Source organism: Acanthopagrus latus, chromosome 2 (genome assembly GCF_904848185.1).
Source record: "Acanthopagrus latus isolate v.2019 chromosome 2, fAcaLat1.1, whole genome shotgun sequence".
NCBI classification, from domain to species: domain Eukaryota; kingdom Metazoa; phylum Chordata; class Actinopteri; order Spariformes; family Sparidae; genus Acanthopagrus; species Acanthopagrus latus.
In genome coordinates, this window is record NC_051040.1 from 6,814,557 (window position 1) to 6,830,201 (window position 15,645).

Consider the following 15,645-nt stretch of genomic DNA (forward strand, 5'->3'; position numbering starts at 1 on the left):
GAGCTTTTCTGGGGGTTTGTGAATGTCTTTAGTCTAAAAATATTATTTATAAAAGTTAGGGGGGTTTGTTTTAGTCATTAGTCATTAGTGGTAGTGTTGATTTAAGCAGAAAACCTTTTTTTTATTTATTATTTTATTTTCTATTTTATTTATTTATTTTTTTTTTTTTTTTTTTTTTTTTTTTTTTTTTTTTTATTTTATTAGTAGTATTTTTTTGCCGGCTAAAGAAACCACTACGTTACCAATTATTATATTTTGAAAGTACTTACCGGAAGTTAGTCTCACACGTCGAGAGTCTCCTGAATTGTTGCAAATTTATACCAAGAGGTAAGCTTTCATATTACATATCTTGAAAAATGCGCATCCAGATGTCTGTATTTAAATCAGTGTTTTCAGATAATATGACATGTTTCTGTCGTTTCTGAATGCCTCCAGCTTTCCACTTTATTTTGAAAATACAACGCAGGAAATGTTGTTCTTTATTGACGTCAACTTGATTAAATTTAATATGCTGCAGTTCCCCGCTGTGACCGCCAGAGGGCAGTAACACTCAATGTCAATACCATCTCCACCAGGCGCTAACTAGTTTAAACGTATTTCAAATGAGTGTGTGCTGCCATCTAGTGGTTATAATTGCGAACTGCAGCATGTTCAATCTATCAAGCTTGCGTTAATGCAGCCATGGTGGCATGTTAACACTTCCGGTCAACACTTTCAAATTAAAACTAAACGTGGAATTTTGGTAAAATGACCCAGACGAGACGTTATTTTGACGCGTTGAAGCGAAAAACATCGATACATCCGGTCACGATACGTTTGTTGCGAAAGGTCAATACTGTGGAGAGAGTTTGTGCAACATCATCACTCTGCTGTGGGGAGTCTTGAAGAGGGCACGTATTTACTCAGGAAGACGGCTGCTGGGTGAAATTAAAAGCCTCTAGGATCTGTTGTGACGAGGATCGTTAGCTAAAACACAGCTAACTGGCTAATTAGCTTCGGAGTTTGTCGCTCACTGGGGTAAGTGTGGATAGCGTTAGCTTCTAAAGGGGCTAATGCTTACTAGCTCATACTGATAATATTAAGTTAACAACAGACTTGTCATTGTTGTAGTCATGTACTTTTGGCACAGTGGCATCATGGCGTAACAGGTGAGCAGAGACGTTAGCTGTCGTTGCGTTGTGTTATCATCAACATTAACTTGTGTTCAGCTTACTTCAGCTCACAGGTAAACAAACGCACAAAACTAGTGTGAGTGAATCAGGTGATGCTTCTTATCACCAGGGAAAGAAACGGGTCACTTTAGTGAAAAGTGGTGTGGAATGGGTGATGTGATAAAACAGGTGAGAAGTTAAGTAAGCAGTGAAATGAAAGAAGAGCCACCTGTAGCCTGAAGCAAAAGTATGAGAAAGTGTGTTAAATTCCAGCTGAAGTGTCTGACAGTCTGCTTGATTTGTGGTGTGCTGCTGATGTCAGCCCATGTTTGATGATGCACACAGCAAACTGACAGCCAGCTAATGTTGTCTTGTTCCAGAGGGGATGGAGAAAGCTAAACAAGATGCCTACGACAATGCCAGACTTCAGGTGATCAAAGATGGCTACGAGAGGGCCTTTGAGTGCATCAACAAAGGGCTCACAGTAGACGAGGCCGGGGACAAGGCCCAGGCTGTGGAGCTGTACAAGCAAGGGCGACAGCACCTTCTCAGGGCCACCAGTGTGCCTTCGCGTGGGGAGGACTGTGTCGGCAGCTCCTGGGATTCAGCCAGACAGATGCAGCAGAAGATGCAGGAGACGCTGAACAACATCACCACCCGCCTGGCCATCCTAGAGACCAGCTCTGACTCTGGATCTGCACCCATGCCGAGCGCCGACAGTGTGTCTGCAGGAGCTCTTTACCCAGACCTGCCCACCAAAAAGCAGCCAGACAGGCCAGCTCCACCAAACCTCCTCTCTGCTAATGGCCAGGCAGGAGGAGCTGTAGGAGGGAAGATTGAAGGTCCGAATCTGTTGCCCTCCAGACAGCCTGTGGTTCCAGTCGAAATGCCTCCTGCTTACTCTCCTCAGGCTGCTGACGGTCACCTGTCTATCTCATACGGGACGGAATCAGGGGAGATGTCCGTGGTTGGGGATGAGTTCTACAGTCATACATCTAACTCGACACCATCTCCTCAGAATATGGGTGAAGAGGGAGAGGAGCTGCTGTACATCCCTCATGGCGTACAGATATTCTTTGTCACACCTGAAGGGCAAGTGAGCGCTCCATCATACCCGGGCTACCTGCGGCTGGTGAGGTTTACTAGTGATCACTCTGAGACGATGCCCAATCGACCACCAGCATTTCTGCAGGTAAGGGTGTTTCAGCACATTTCATCAGTCTCTGGTACAAAGCTTAATGCCATGAGTCCAAGAGAAATGTCACCACTGCTGCGTCACCAAATCTCTTGAATCTGGTGCCCTTTGACCTGCTCCTGTAAGCCGTTTGCTCGGCTCGTCAAGACTTGTTTAACTGTGAGTCATCAGCAGAAGATAGGCTAGTTAATGATCTCTATCCCTCAACCTATGAACAGGATCATGTGAGCGCTCTTTACTCAGTGCCCTAATCCCAGTGGGACTGTGGGTATGATGTCATCCTCCCGGGAAATCCCACATCAGACAGAGCATTACTCTAAAATGGACATCCGGCATGATGTACTTCTCCATGTGGTCATATCTTTATATCTATATATATATATATGGTATGATACACAAATACCACCAAAAGCTAATCTTTCATTTAAATCATCATTTTATTTATTGCCTTTCTAATAAAAGGGACATTTCTCAGATAATACTGCTCCAAATGTAAAAACAATAAAAACAAAAAAAAACCTGAATGAGCAACACCAATTACAAAAAAAAAAAAAAAAGAATGAAACATAAAGTGGTGACACCTGTACAATCTGATGCAATCAGGATCAGCAGCACTGCAATAACATTTATGAGGTGACGTGTAACTGTTAAGTTGTTGGGTCCAGCACAGCTACAACCTCCAAACACATTCAGATGAAAGTTGCAACTTTACAGTGAAGCAAGTTGATTTGCTGCATTGATGCTGTCTCTCATTCAGGGATGGGAGTCGATAAAATTGTATTGATACCAGTCCAATTATTGATTCTTCTCGTAGGTCAGATTCTTCATCAGTTCCCTTTACGATTCCTGATTAATTGTCTGTGTGTGTGAAAAAGAAGCCCCCCAGCATTTCAGTATTACTGCGACTCCTGTGTGATCTCAGAGTCTAAAGATAGTGTAGGTAAAAATACCTACATGTGACTCAGGTGTGCAGTAGGTCAGGTTTTTCCCTGCTGTTTAGTCTGGAACCAGTTCTCAACTGAATCAAATTAGAGAATATTTGTACAGCATTAGTCCTCTTTTAGGTTTTCTTAGTCAAAGAAAAACACGACTAGATATTTACACTAGGTAATGTAGGTGCTGCTCTGGTAGTAGGCATTGGACCATATAAACATTTCATGTCATGATCATCCATCATCCTGTCCAACATAATTGCACTTCATTATATTATCCTGATATTCATCAAGATATTCATAAAACATACAAACAAAATTAAGAGTGCACTAAAACACACTGGTGTCACTTATACCTTCAGTACACATCTGTATTGCATCACAGAAAGGACAATGTGTGTAAGAATCTTACATTAGTCATAATATCATAGCATATCATATAAAAGACATGGTGACAGGCTTAGGCAAAAACAAATGAAAAAGAAAAAGGGAAACCAATAAACAACTGTACGTTAGTGAACTGGACAGCTTTTTCCAGTCGTTCATGTGACGACTCTCACAATTATTCCAATAATGCAAATTCACCGTAATCAACTTATCCCGAGTGATTTATATCACGATCCACAATCAAATCTTTTATCGTGCAGTGCCTTGTTGGGAGGCGGTGGCACTCGTCCTGAGAGTGTCAAATTCATGCCATTCCTGTAAATTAAGCCTGTGTTGCGTAGAAAGATTTTTCAGTGGCATGTTACTGACGTTTCCAACCTTAAATACAATAATAATTTTACATAAATTACGCTGTTGTCAGTTTTCTTCGTAAAATTAAGCAACAGTTTGGACCTTTACTCCCTCCAGACCTCCTTCCTCCTCCTCCTCTTCTTCCATCTTGTTCTTCCAAGTTTTCAGCAGCGTGAGTTTCGCAGTTGTTTCGGAAAGCGCGACTGTCAGAAAAACATGACAGCGTAAATAACTCTGATGGATCAGACAATTTGGATCCAGTTCACAACTGAAACGTGTTCTCCATTATCATCACGACTCTAATTGGCATCATCTGTCGTCTTCTGCTGAAGTCGCTGCCCTCCTTTTTTGTCAGGACTAAACCAGTTGGCATTGTCTCGCATCACAGCGAAGACACACGTCTTTTTTTAAAGTGAAAAACAATCAATCAAAGAATCTTAAATAAGTAATAAATCATATGTTTTTCCAGTATAATAATGGATAAATGAATGGTGGTAACCTCATCACTCTCAAATCCTAGTATTAACAACTGATTTGACTTGTTTTTATGGGAGATACAGTGTGAAAGCCATGCAGTTTTCAAAAAAGAAAAGGGAAACCAATACAGAACTGTACGTCAGTGAGCTAGTTGTTAATAACTCGTGAGGATAGTCACGATTATCCTGATAATTCCAATTAATCACTATCAACTTATTGTGTTTTTTACCACGATCTACGATAAAGTCTTTCATCGTCCCAACCCTAGTTTGGAGGCAGTGGCACTCGTCCGAAGATTGTCAAACTCACGGCGTTCATGTAATTTAAGCCCGTGTTGTAAAAAAAGATTTTTCAGCAGCGTGTTTCTGGTGTTTCCAGCCTTACATAAAATAATGACTTTACAGACATTACACAACAAGTACTGTTGTCAGATTTTTTGGAAAATGAAGCAACACTTTGGACTTTTACTCTCTTTAGGCCTCCATCCTCCTCCTTCCTCTTCTGTCTTCCTCCTCCTTCTTGTTGCAAGTTTTCAGCAGCAGAGACACATGAGTTACGCAGTTGTTTTGCAATGCACGACTGTTAGAAAAACACGCCAGCGTCAATAATTCCTACGGATCTGACATTTGGAACCAGTTCTGAACCGAAACCGGTCCTCGATTACCATCCCGACTCTCACTGGCATCATCTGTCTTTTCCTTCTGAAGTCGCTGTCCTCTCTTCTGTCAGACCTGAGCGTTTACACCATCTTGTTAGTAATTTGAATTATGCTTTTGGCAGTCATCCTGCTGATTTTGCATTTCAGCATGTACCACACTCGGATGATTCTGCGGTTGCAATTATAGTTGGAAGTGATGCAATAAATGCAAGTCTTCAGGCAGGTTTGTTTGAATGTAATTTTGTCGGAGAAATAAACCAGCTCACATTTGGGTCCACTGTTCTTTTGTCCCCAGCTTGTGTCCACAACATCAGGCCTTTGTACCACTAGATTGGTTTGTAAATGTGGAGGTCATATGTAAACACTACAACAAGTCTGATAAGATAAGAAATTACAAGCAGCCATAAAGAAGCATTGGCTTAGCTTTTTGTCAAAAGACAAAATCAATTAATTGATTTGTTATCTAATGTATCTGACTTGTTCTGTTTTGAGCAGTTTTGTTGTTATTTTGCTGATGTTTTCTCCTGCTGTCTGTTCAAACGGCCAATCCATCGACATTAGTGGATCATGAGACTGAAATTTGACTCTTCATTGGGGAATTTCCCAGGTGGTATTGCCAGCGGGTGACGTCAGCAATTCACATGAGTGCAAGTGATTATCTGAACCCTGCTTAGACTGTTATGCCCCATAATCCTGTTAGACATGCGGCAGTCAGAGGGAGACAGTGTCCTCTGGTCTGTCTGCTCTCAGACGCCTCACTGTGTTGTTTTAAGCAGAATCACTATCAGCATGTAAGGCAGGTCATTTTGAAGATACATTTGAAAACATATGATTTAACCGTATCTCTTTGCAGAGCTCTCATCCCCCATTACATCTGACTTCCATGCCATCATTCTTATTCTGCTGTATATTCAGGCGCAGAAACCAATGTTTTGGGCATCATATATTTTTCTATTTATTATCACATTTTCCCTAAACTTTGCTTTTCTTGCAGGTGTGTGACTGGCTCTACCCTCTCATGGCCATGGACTCTCCAGTGTTGCTGTGTAACACTGGTGTGTTTATGTTTCCGGACATGATGGCGCCAGCTCCCGGCTACTATGTGGGGGTGGTGCTTTCCTCTGAGCTGCCTGCTGCAGACAGAGCGCTGTTCGAGGACCTGCTGTCCCAGATGACAGATCTCAGGGTTCAGGTCAGTGTGCTGTCGGATCTGCAACAGCACAGCACATGTTCTGACACTCCCTGGGGAACAAAAAAGAAAGGGCTATATATATTTATACACCATTTATATTTATGCTGTTTTTCTAACTGAACAAGTGCCACTCTGACATCTATTCCTACTGTTTGCACATCAAAATATGTTTACATAAATAATTGTAGTCACCAAAGAGTTGTTACCCAATGCCTTTTGCCAAATCCTCTTGTGCCAGCGGGACACAAAGAGCTATTTCAGTGAGCGACGCTGTGAAGTTTGAGTGCTCTGCTGCTATTGGTGGTTACAGGCATGTAGAATCTTTTGTCTCTGCATTGAAACCTGAGATCCAACTCATTAGTTGTTGCATGATAATTAATATGTAACACTAGTATGGTGAACTTCAGCTGCTAATGTCAACTTAACAAATCAGTCTTTTCCATACCGACCACCTGAATAGAATTGACCTCACACATAAAGATGTTTTGATTTGTGTTTTTTGTTTAAAATTGTTGTGTTCAAAAGTGAAAAAAAGACAGCAGACATTGCTACGGTAAACATCTCTAAACTTGTCCTATTAAATCTGATCCTCCCAGGACAAAAGATTGTAGTTGCCACTTACGTGCTGCTTTGAGGCTGCAGACTGAGAGGTTTTCAAACTTCGTTATTGTTTTTTGCCTGGCATGAAACTGTTGCCCCTGCTTACTTCTGACTTGGCACACTTTTCCAAGTTACCCCTGCCTCAGCATTTTGGGGATTTGAGACAGGCAGGTGAGGAGAATTAATCTGTCATAATGCTCTTATCTGCAGTAGTTAGAACAACCTCAGGGCTGCAGCTGAAAGACTAGTGCCAGTTCAGCCATGATGGAGGGAGAGACGCTGGCTCAGATCGATGCTAAACAAGGTCATTTCTGATGAATGCAGTCAAGCTAGTTATCTCCGCTGATGGACGTGATTCCCTTTCAGCAAGTAGGCACTTTTGTGTTGTTTTTATTTTTAGGTCAAGAAGAAGATTTAAGGTTTTCAAAACAAAGGGAGACTGTTTTCTGTCTGCACAGAGACGTTTTAAAATGGCTAACAAAAAGTGCATTGTAAGAGGAAGCACAGAATAATAAGAGGAGCTATTGTGTGGATTTGGGTGGGTTACTAGGAGACATGCATCTTAATGGAGACGTGTACAGCTTGTACAAAGTAGCAAACAAGTTGTTTTGATTTTATTTTGGGCCCACATTGTCTATCATCATCAAACAGTAGCTAACCAATGTGTCTGTATGATCAGGCTCCAGATGAAGCCGCAGAAACCCTTAATCTCAGTGAGAAGGTGTCCATCGCTACACCCGAAGAGGCTGCACCGGCGGAGACAGAGGACGATAAACCTCTGCCTGAGTGGAGTGAAAAGGTGGCAAGTGGAATTCTGACAGGTGGGCTCAAACTGCATCTTTCCCGTTCAATAATTTTATGTTTCGTTTACTAGAAGTTAGTTAGGAAAGACTCGAGACTGCGTGACTAACCACTGTGTGATCGTGTCTCCCTCTCAGGTGCATCCTGGCTCAGCTGGGGCCTGGTGAAGGGAGCTGAGTTCACAGGCAAGGCCATTCACAAAGGGGCGTCTAAACTCCGAGAACACATCACTCCAGAGGACAAACCCACCCACGTCAGCCCAACGGTCACCAAAGGCCTCCATGTTGCCAAGCAAGCAACAGGAGGAGCTGTCAAAGTCAGCCAATTTCTAGGTGACTAAGCTGTCCCCAGTCAGCATGTTTTACTGACCTTGTGTTATTTGGCAGTGGACTTCTAATTAACTAATGCTGTGTTACTACAGTGGACGGGGTGTGTGCAGTTGCTGGGTGTGTTGGCCGAGAGTTGGCTCCACACGTGAAAAAACATGGAGGCAAGCTGATCCCAGAGTCTATGAAAAAAGATAAGGATGGGCGTTCCAACATAGATGGAGCCATGGTGGTGGCTGCCAGCGGAGTGCAAGGTAGAGTGCATCTGCACTTAAGTTGTTCACAAGAGGAGTACTAAGAGGGCCTAACATGCTTTGTATCTTGTGTTTTTGTCCAGGATTTGCGACCATGTGGACCGGTTTGGAAGTAGCAGCAAAGAACATCACTACAAGTGTAGCAGCAGAAACAGTCACCACGGTGAAACATAAGTAAGTCTTCCCTCTTTTTTCAGATTACATGTCAGACCACTGTCACTTACTTAAATGTTGATCAACATGGTTTTGATGTGTATGTTGCAAATGACCTCTTGCATTACACATGCGAAACGTGCACTCACTCACTGTACTTTTCAATTTGCTTTGCAGATTTAGGGGTCTACAAAAAATCCTTGACCCACCTAATGAGGAGAAATGTAATTTGCCCTAATTATACACAGCTATTTAACTCTTTGCACCGCTAATCACAAGCATGACATGAGCCTCTATGCTGTGCTAATTCACTGCCTGCCACGTTTCACAGTTCACATTTTGGTCCTGCTTTTTCACGGATTTCTTAAATTCACAATTAATAATGTTTCTGTCCTAATTTTAAAATCTCCCTAAATTGTGTGATTAGGTTGCCCATGTTCCAGTGATGGGAAAAATATATACAAAAATATATTTGATTGTTGATTTCTATAGGGTTGGGTGATATCAACTTGTGTATTGTGAGATGATCTACATTTGTCAGCGATCAAAGGAATTTTTGTTACACAATTTCTTCTGTTTAAGTGATGTACCTTGATTTGTCAGATATTTAATTAACTGGATTAGCCAAAGTTACCCATCAATTCAGTTTCAATAAAATTGAGGCACTTTAGTGTCATTGAATATAAAATACAATTACATTCGACAGAAAATGCATAAAGAAAATTTATGTAAATTTATATATTATAAATAATATACATTGATATTGTTAGTGAGAAGAATTGATATATACCATTATATGGTATATATAGATGAGGACATCCATATTGCTGACCCTTTTTTTCTGAATCATTGTGGAAAAATGATTCCCATTCTAGCCCTCATAAATTTCTTTAGTTAAGATTGCGCCCTTGCATGTGTAATCCTCACATAAAAATTCACATACAGCTTGGTGTCTTTGTAACCCTTGTACACCTAATTATTCAATTCTTTCCAAATCCTCTTGTTTCTCGCCTCCTCTTCTGACATTTCATCCAATCTTGACTTCTAATGAAGGTACGGGGCGGCAGCAGGACAAGCCACAGATCACGCCGTCAATTCTGCCATTAACGTCGGTATCACTGCCTTCAATGTTGACAACCTGGGGATCAAAGCTGTGGTGAAAAGGACTGGCAAGCACACTGCGCAGGCCATTTTGGAAGACTACAAGCTTCAGGAAAAAACAGATAACGGGAAGCAAGTGGAAAAATCAGGCAAATAGCCGGTAGTGCCTTGCCTCTTTCTGCCTTAAAGAAGAGTTTGTATTCCTTTATCAAATAAATATATATTTAATATTCTTTATTTATAAAATATGGTATATATTTACTAGATTACTATTGTTATTCATATCATTTTTATTGATACAGCTCCTAAGCACTTTAATCTTTATTTGAATTAAGGTATATGGACCCAAATGAAGAAAAACAGCAGATAACACAAATTAAAACAAACAGTTTGAGTGTACAGTATATTGATACACATATAACATTGAGGTATTTTTCACTTATCCTAAAAGTTACCAGTTTAACACTGCTCTTTGTACTAAGAAAGCATTGAATTTTTGTTATTTTGAACTTGAATCTTTCTAAATCTTCACAAAGCATCTGTGTGTTTGAGTTGTTCCCTGGTAGGGTAAGTGCAATTTAAATACTTTGAGTGAATTATAATATATATTATCTGTATCAGTATATCCAGATGTCAGCTAAACTGTTGTTTTTCCCTGTGGTGTTTAAAATGAGTCGTCATCAGTGCTGTTCACTGTGCCTGCAACTATCAAATGATATGCAAAAATCTAATTGTTTGTAAAACTAAAGCTTATATAGTCTATTGTGTATTTTTGTTAGACCTTCACTCCTGTGAATGAAGGTTATTGAACGATGTTAATGTCTCAGCTGCAAGTCTGAGGAGTCAGGAACACTGTATAATTGATTTATTTTTTTGTCTTCAGCTGCGATCTACATTAATGTCTCCTGGACACCAGTTGAGTTTTATCCAAATATCTTTGAAATGTTAATGTCTAGATAGTGTTTCATATGAAAATCTAGATTTTATTATTTGGATGTAACGACAAACCATTTAACAGAAGGTGAATTTTGAAGTGTGATGCTGACCTTATTTTTGAGTGATCTGGTTTGTCTCTTTCTAAACTCCAGCTTTAAGACCTCAGCAGGTAAATGTAATTTTCATTTCAGATGGCTCTTAAATGTTCTAGTTGCAAAGTGAGATTTCTTTCCCACCTGAAACCTTTTTTGAAAAATAAAATGTTTGAAGAAATTTTGTATCTTGGAAGTTTTCGGGGTTCATGGCCATTTATTTTGTATTCTGTGTGAGAGCAGAATAGCAGAATAGTTTGGAGCAGCCTTTATCTGTTAAACATCTCAAGACTGTCAGCATATTACCGCCACCTAGTGGCTGTATGTTTTACAACATGTTAATTACCATTTAGTAATTTATTATATAGCCAGTTTGATAAAAATCAAAATATATTTTTTGTACCTTGGTTGGAGTAACAGCTCTGTATCAAGTGTGAAATACGGTCGTTGTTGTTTGGGATTAAGTGAAATTAACCCTAACCCTAACCCAGAAATGAAGCATGGAAAGTATTTTAATTTATATTTATAAAATCCCACCAGGTCTTCAGGGGCTTCAGGGTTAGTTTTGTGCTGTTGAGTCAGTTGAAATTCACTCAGTACAATTTTTTAATTAAAATTTTAATTTACTGAAAATAAGTTTACAATCATTCATGTCAGGGTTTAATTTTAACTTCTTTTGAGTATTACTTCTAACTGAAATGATGGAAATATTGCATACAACCACAAAAAAATCTACCCACGACGCTTCCCCTTTACGTAACACAAAGTCACATGGAAAATATGATAAAAGACTGATCTGCTTTTTCACCTCAGAAATCAAAAAGATGCGAACATACCATAATTCTTACACAGTAAAAGGCATACAAAAAAAGTTAAGAGATATATACAAGATATATTACTCAAAAAATGCTCAGAACTCTAGACTAGACTTTGTCACATTGAGGACCATGTATTGAATGCCAAGTTACTGTATGTAAGGCCAGTCAAGCAAATCCGAATAATGTATGTCTACCTCAATAATATGCAAGAAAAATACTGTCAATAAAACATCGGCCTCCTATCTGTCTTTCACACATGCAGTATAGACCAACACACACATCTACATCTATGCATCTAGTTTGGGGCCAGTGAAAGGGGCAGATGTGCTGAATATGGTCAGGTTAAAATGGAGTTGCCATGTCTCGTGGATTGTGTGAAAGGTCTTCTTCTACAGAAGTCTCCCTCCTGGAGGAGTCTCAGATGGGAGGTAATACAAACTTAGAAGTAGCACTCTGAAAGACTGTCACTATGGCCAACAAGAGGTGAATACACTTTACTTGCTGTGATCTGTTCAGGTGGGCTGTAGGCTTGGCTTAGGGGGAAAAAATACAGTCCACCAAGCAAGGAGTGACATCCAATGACACGTGTTGAAGATGGCTGCAGGTCCATCTGTAAGGTGGGGTTCATAAATGCAGTTGCAGTTATTTTCTACTGACTGAAACGAGTCAGAAAGGGTCCTGATCTTGGCACACTGGCGGGATTTATCTCCTTGGAACAGTCCATTTGTCCAGCAGTATTGGCGGGACATGCACTGTGGTCACGCCGCCAGCTGGAGGAAGAATTTGATCCGTTATCAGTTTTGGGTTATTGTCACAAATGGCCAATTTACTTGTTTATACATCTTCCACTCAGTGTATCCTCTTGAGTCATGACCTAAAATTAAATACCATGTCATCAAACTGACACTGCAAGAAAAGATTCAACAAACAATTCAACACACAGAGAAAACACAATAAGTAAGATGTCATACCCTCCCTGGTTATAATAACATCATGGCTCCTCTTTGATAGTTTCTTCAGTTGTCTTTCTTTAGGCAGAACATTTATACCTTGTACCTTGCAGTGAGCGCGCGCACACACACACACACACACACACACACACACACACACACACACACACACACACACACACACACACACACACACACACAGGATGTAAGAGATACCCTGCCCATGTCTGAACAGAAAACACAAGAATTAAAGCAAATTACAAAGTCCAACTTCCATTTCTGTTCCTTGCCAGAATAAAGAGAAGCCCGGAGCCCACTTTCCTTTTCAGAATAATGCTTCCCCCCCTGTAGGTTAATATTTTAACTCAGATTTGGACCTGCAGGCAAACCCAGCCCTGAATCCATACTGATGTCTCCTTCATATTAAAAACAGTTCATTTACATATTAAGGTTTAAACAAGTGAAGCTTAAAACTGCTTTGTGCTATTCTTTTTAGTCAAGTACACTTTATTTAGGTTATATATCCCAATATCACAGACAGTCTTACTGTGTAATATGATATTTAGGGCCCGAGCACTATCAGTGCAAGGACCAGAAGGTGATTTGTTCATTTTTAACAGGGGAGTGGCCCAATGGGAGCACCACCCTGCCCAGACACACCTGTACACCTCCCAAAAGACATTGTTACAGGACACCGTAACCGTAACTGTGACATTTCTAATTCAACAGCTCCGTTTTATCCTGTTATCTTCCTTCTATACCTACAACAATTGCCTTTTTAAAACTTTACTGAGTAAATACACCTTTAAATTGTAAGCAGTGGACTAAGTTTATTCAGGCAGGGTTTTCTCATGTTTCTCACAATACACTTACAAGCAGGGTTATTTTAAGTAACATGACCCTGATGACCCCTTGTAATTTTTTACCATCTAAATTCCTTGAAGGACACTAAATGAACATTGTGCAAAACAGCGCTGCTAGTAGTGAATGTGGGGCAGTCTGCAGTCTCACAATCAGACCCATGAAACATACGATACTTTCACAGTAATTATTCACAGTAATAAACTGAAGGTATCACAAAGGTATCCTTCAGGATTTCAAAGTAAAGGACGATGTGAGTGAAAAAAAAGAAAAAAACTTTGTTTCCATAAGTAGTCAAAGATTCATATACTGCTGAACTAAGTACTTCCTAGACTACTTGCATGCATAATATGAAATACTTTTACTGTGTACTTTTCGAGTAATACTTTATCAAAATCCTTACCAGAGAGCAATAATAATTTTTTTACTACTTAAGTAAAGTACTTTTTTTTTTCCACATCAAAGTTGAGCGAAATATACTTACTTTTTTTCTCTGTTAAGGATTTTGTCACAGGATTACTCAAATAGTACTCTTAATTTCAGACTACCAGTTAACACATGCTCATGCAGACATCTAGGTGCATGCCCTCGGACAGCACCACTGCCCAACGTACGTGGGTGGCGAGGGCCCGATCATCGCTGCTTGTTATCATATATGTTATCATATATCTGATACAGCTTTGAAGGTCCTAAGGGCCCGATGTTGGTTCCAGTATCCACTGAAAACCTTATCTGTATCCTTTTAAGGGGATTATTTAGTGTATATCCAAACTTCATCCTCATACACACATGAAGGTTGTTTGAGTTGGGAGAAAAGTAAGTCAAATTTTCTAGACAGCTCACAAGTGTGTCCATTATATTAAGGTCTTCCAGGGTAGTTGGACAGCTTGATCAGCAAACTGACTTTCTGAACCTTCTAAATTTGAAGGTAAGTAAATTATGTCTTCAGAGGCCAGCTGGATGAAAGCCCTATGATAAAGTGATTGTTTGCATCAGGTCGAAAAATGCTTGATAGCCATAAAAATACAAACACACCAATGCTTACAGCATAATTTCACTGCTAAACTGTTTATAATTCCTGTTAATTGCATACAATATTATGTTCATATGTATATAAGAGTTTATTCTATTCTATTCTATTTATTACCTTTTAATAATATTGTTATAATTATTTTATAATTTACTATTGTTATTGTTTTTTAAAATATTACTCTCCTTTGGCTGCAGTTTGTGGGACAATAAAGGAATAGTGATTCTGATTAGCTTTCATTACACCATTTTTGACTTTCTCAAGTCAATAAAGTCACAGTTTGTCACAAAACTAATGAAATATAAGACCGAAAACATAGCTAATTATGAGGACTACATAGCCAACAGTTGCATTAGTGGTATCGTCTCTGTTAAACACACCTAATAATCTGTAACTTAAACCTCACGGAGTCGGCCCTGTACATAAGCTTAGTCACAAAATCTATACCTTTACTTAATTCTAGTTGTGCAACTGTTTGATCAGTTTTATTGTGATTTTCACAATTGTTTGTATGGTTTCTGTGAGCGGCCATTTGGTGTTGGTGACGTCAGCTGAGTAAGATGATGTAGTTCACTGAGCGGTTTTACACAAAACTGGATTATATTCTCCTAAATTGCGACAAAATTGCGACTTTATTGACTTGGAATATTATCTTTTAAATTGACACAAACATATGTGTAGATTATGGCACAAGTAAAACGCATCAATAATGGCTTCTTCTTCTTCTTCTTCTTCTTCTTCTTCTTCTTCTTCTTCTTCTCCTTTATCCTCTTCTTCCTCTTATTGATGCTTTATTGCAGTTGACAAACATTTTTTTGGTGCATTGCCGCCACCTACTGGTATGGAGTGGATCGGGACTTTATACATTCTATTAATAAATAATCATAAAATAAATAAATATAAAGAGACAATAAATAAATAGTAAACATAATGATATTCTCTCTGTCACATTTGTACTCCTAAGATTCTGAAACAAAAAGGGATAAATGGAGTTAGACTCCAGTGAGTCTAACTCTGAGTCTGGCCCCCCCTTGTGGCCCCCCCAACTGGGAGTCTGCATCAATAACACAATGGAAAGGCAGAAATAAAGTCTCTCAGCAGTTTACTACCAATGAAAAATGTTGAAATTGTAAACACTGTTTTAAGTCCCATTTATCCCTTGTCTGAAATGAGGGATTTGTCTTTTTTCCCAGGTTGTATGTGCCCCTTAACAAAAATGCTGGCCCCAACCTGCCCCCCCCCCTTATTAAAATTGGTCTAGAACAGCCACTGAGAGCACATTACTGCTCTCAAAGGTCTCATCGCTTCAACCCATGGTAATGCTAACAAAACTGCCATCATCTCTCCAGTATACACTGACAATCCATCACTGATTCATTT

At 39.6% G+C, this 15,645-nt stretch overlaps 1 protein-coding gene across 3 annotated transcripts; it reads left to right on the forward strand.

Moving 5' to 3' along the window:
- Positions 1-748: 748 nt before the first annotated feature.
- spartb (spartin b) lies at positions 749-10,802 on the forward strand. 3 transcript variants are annotated; one of them, XM_037080019.1, is made up of 9 exons: positions 749-1,017; positions 1,532-2,343; positions 6,146-6,343; positions 7,623-7,764; positions 7,882-8,076; positions 8,166-8,324; positions 8,408-8,498; positions 8,655-8,701; positions 9,531-10,802. In XM_037080019.1, exons 2-9 carry the CDS (start codon positions 1,537-1,539, stop codon positions 9,635-9,637), a joined length of 1,746 nt encoding a protein of 581 aa, XP_036935914.1. In that variant the 5' UTR covers positions 749-1,017; positions 1,532-1,536; the 3' UTR covers positions 9,638-10,802. The 3 variants fall into 3 exon arrangements, with proteins under 3 accessions (XP_036935914.1, XP_036935904.1, XP_036935923.1); XM_037080009.1 differs by lacking the exon at positions 8,655-8,701; XM_037080028.1 differs by having other exon boundaries at positions 8,655-9,670.
- The last annotated feature ends 4,843 nt before the right edge of the window (positions 10,803-15,645 follow it).

What these genes read in the sequence shown, in the direction of transcription:
- spartb (XM_037080009.1), top strand. Translation starts at nt 1,537, where the DNA reads ATGGAGAAAGCTAAACAAGATGCCTACGACAATGCCAGACTTCAGGTG. An exon ending in GGCAAGTGGAATTCTGACAG is followed by an intron (nt 7,765 to 7,881) that starts GTGGGCTCAAAC and finishes TCTCCCTCTCAG; the next exon opens with GTGCATCCTGGCTCAGCTGG. An exon ending in GGCTGCCAGCGGAGTGCAAG is followed by an intron (nt 8,325 to 8,407) that starts GTAGAGTGCATC and finishes GTTTTTGTCCAG; the next exon opens with GATTTGCGACCATGTGGACC.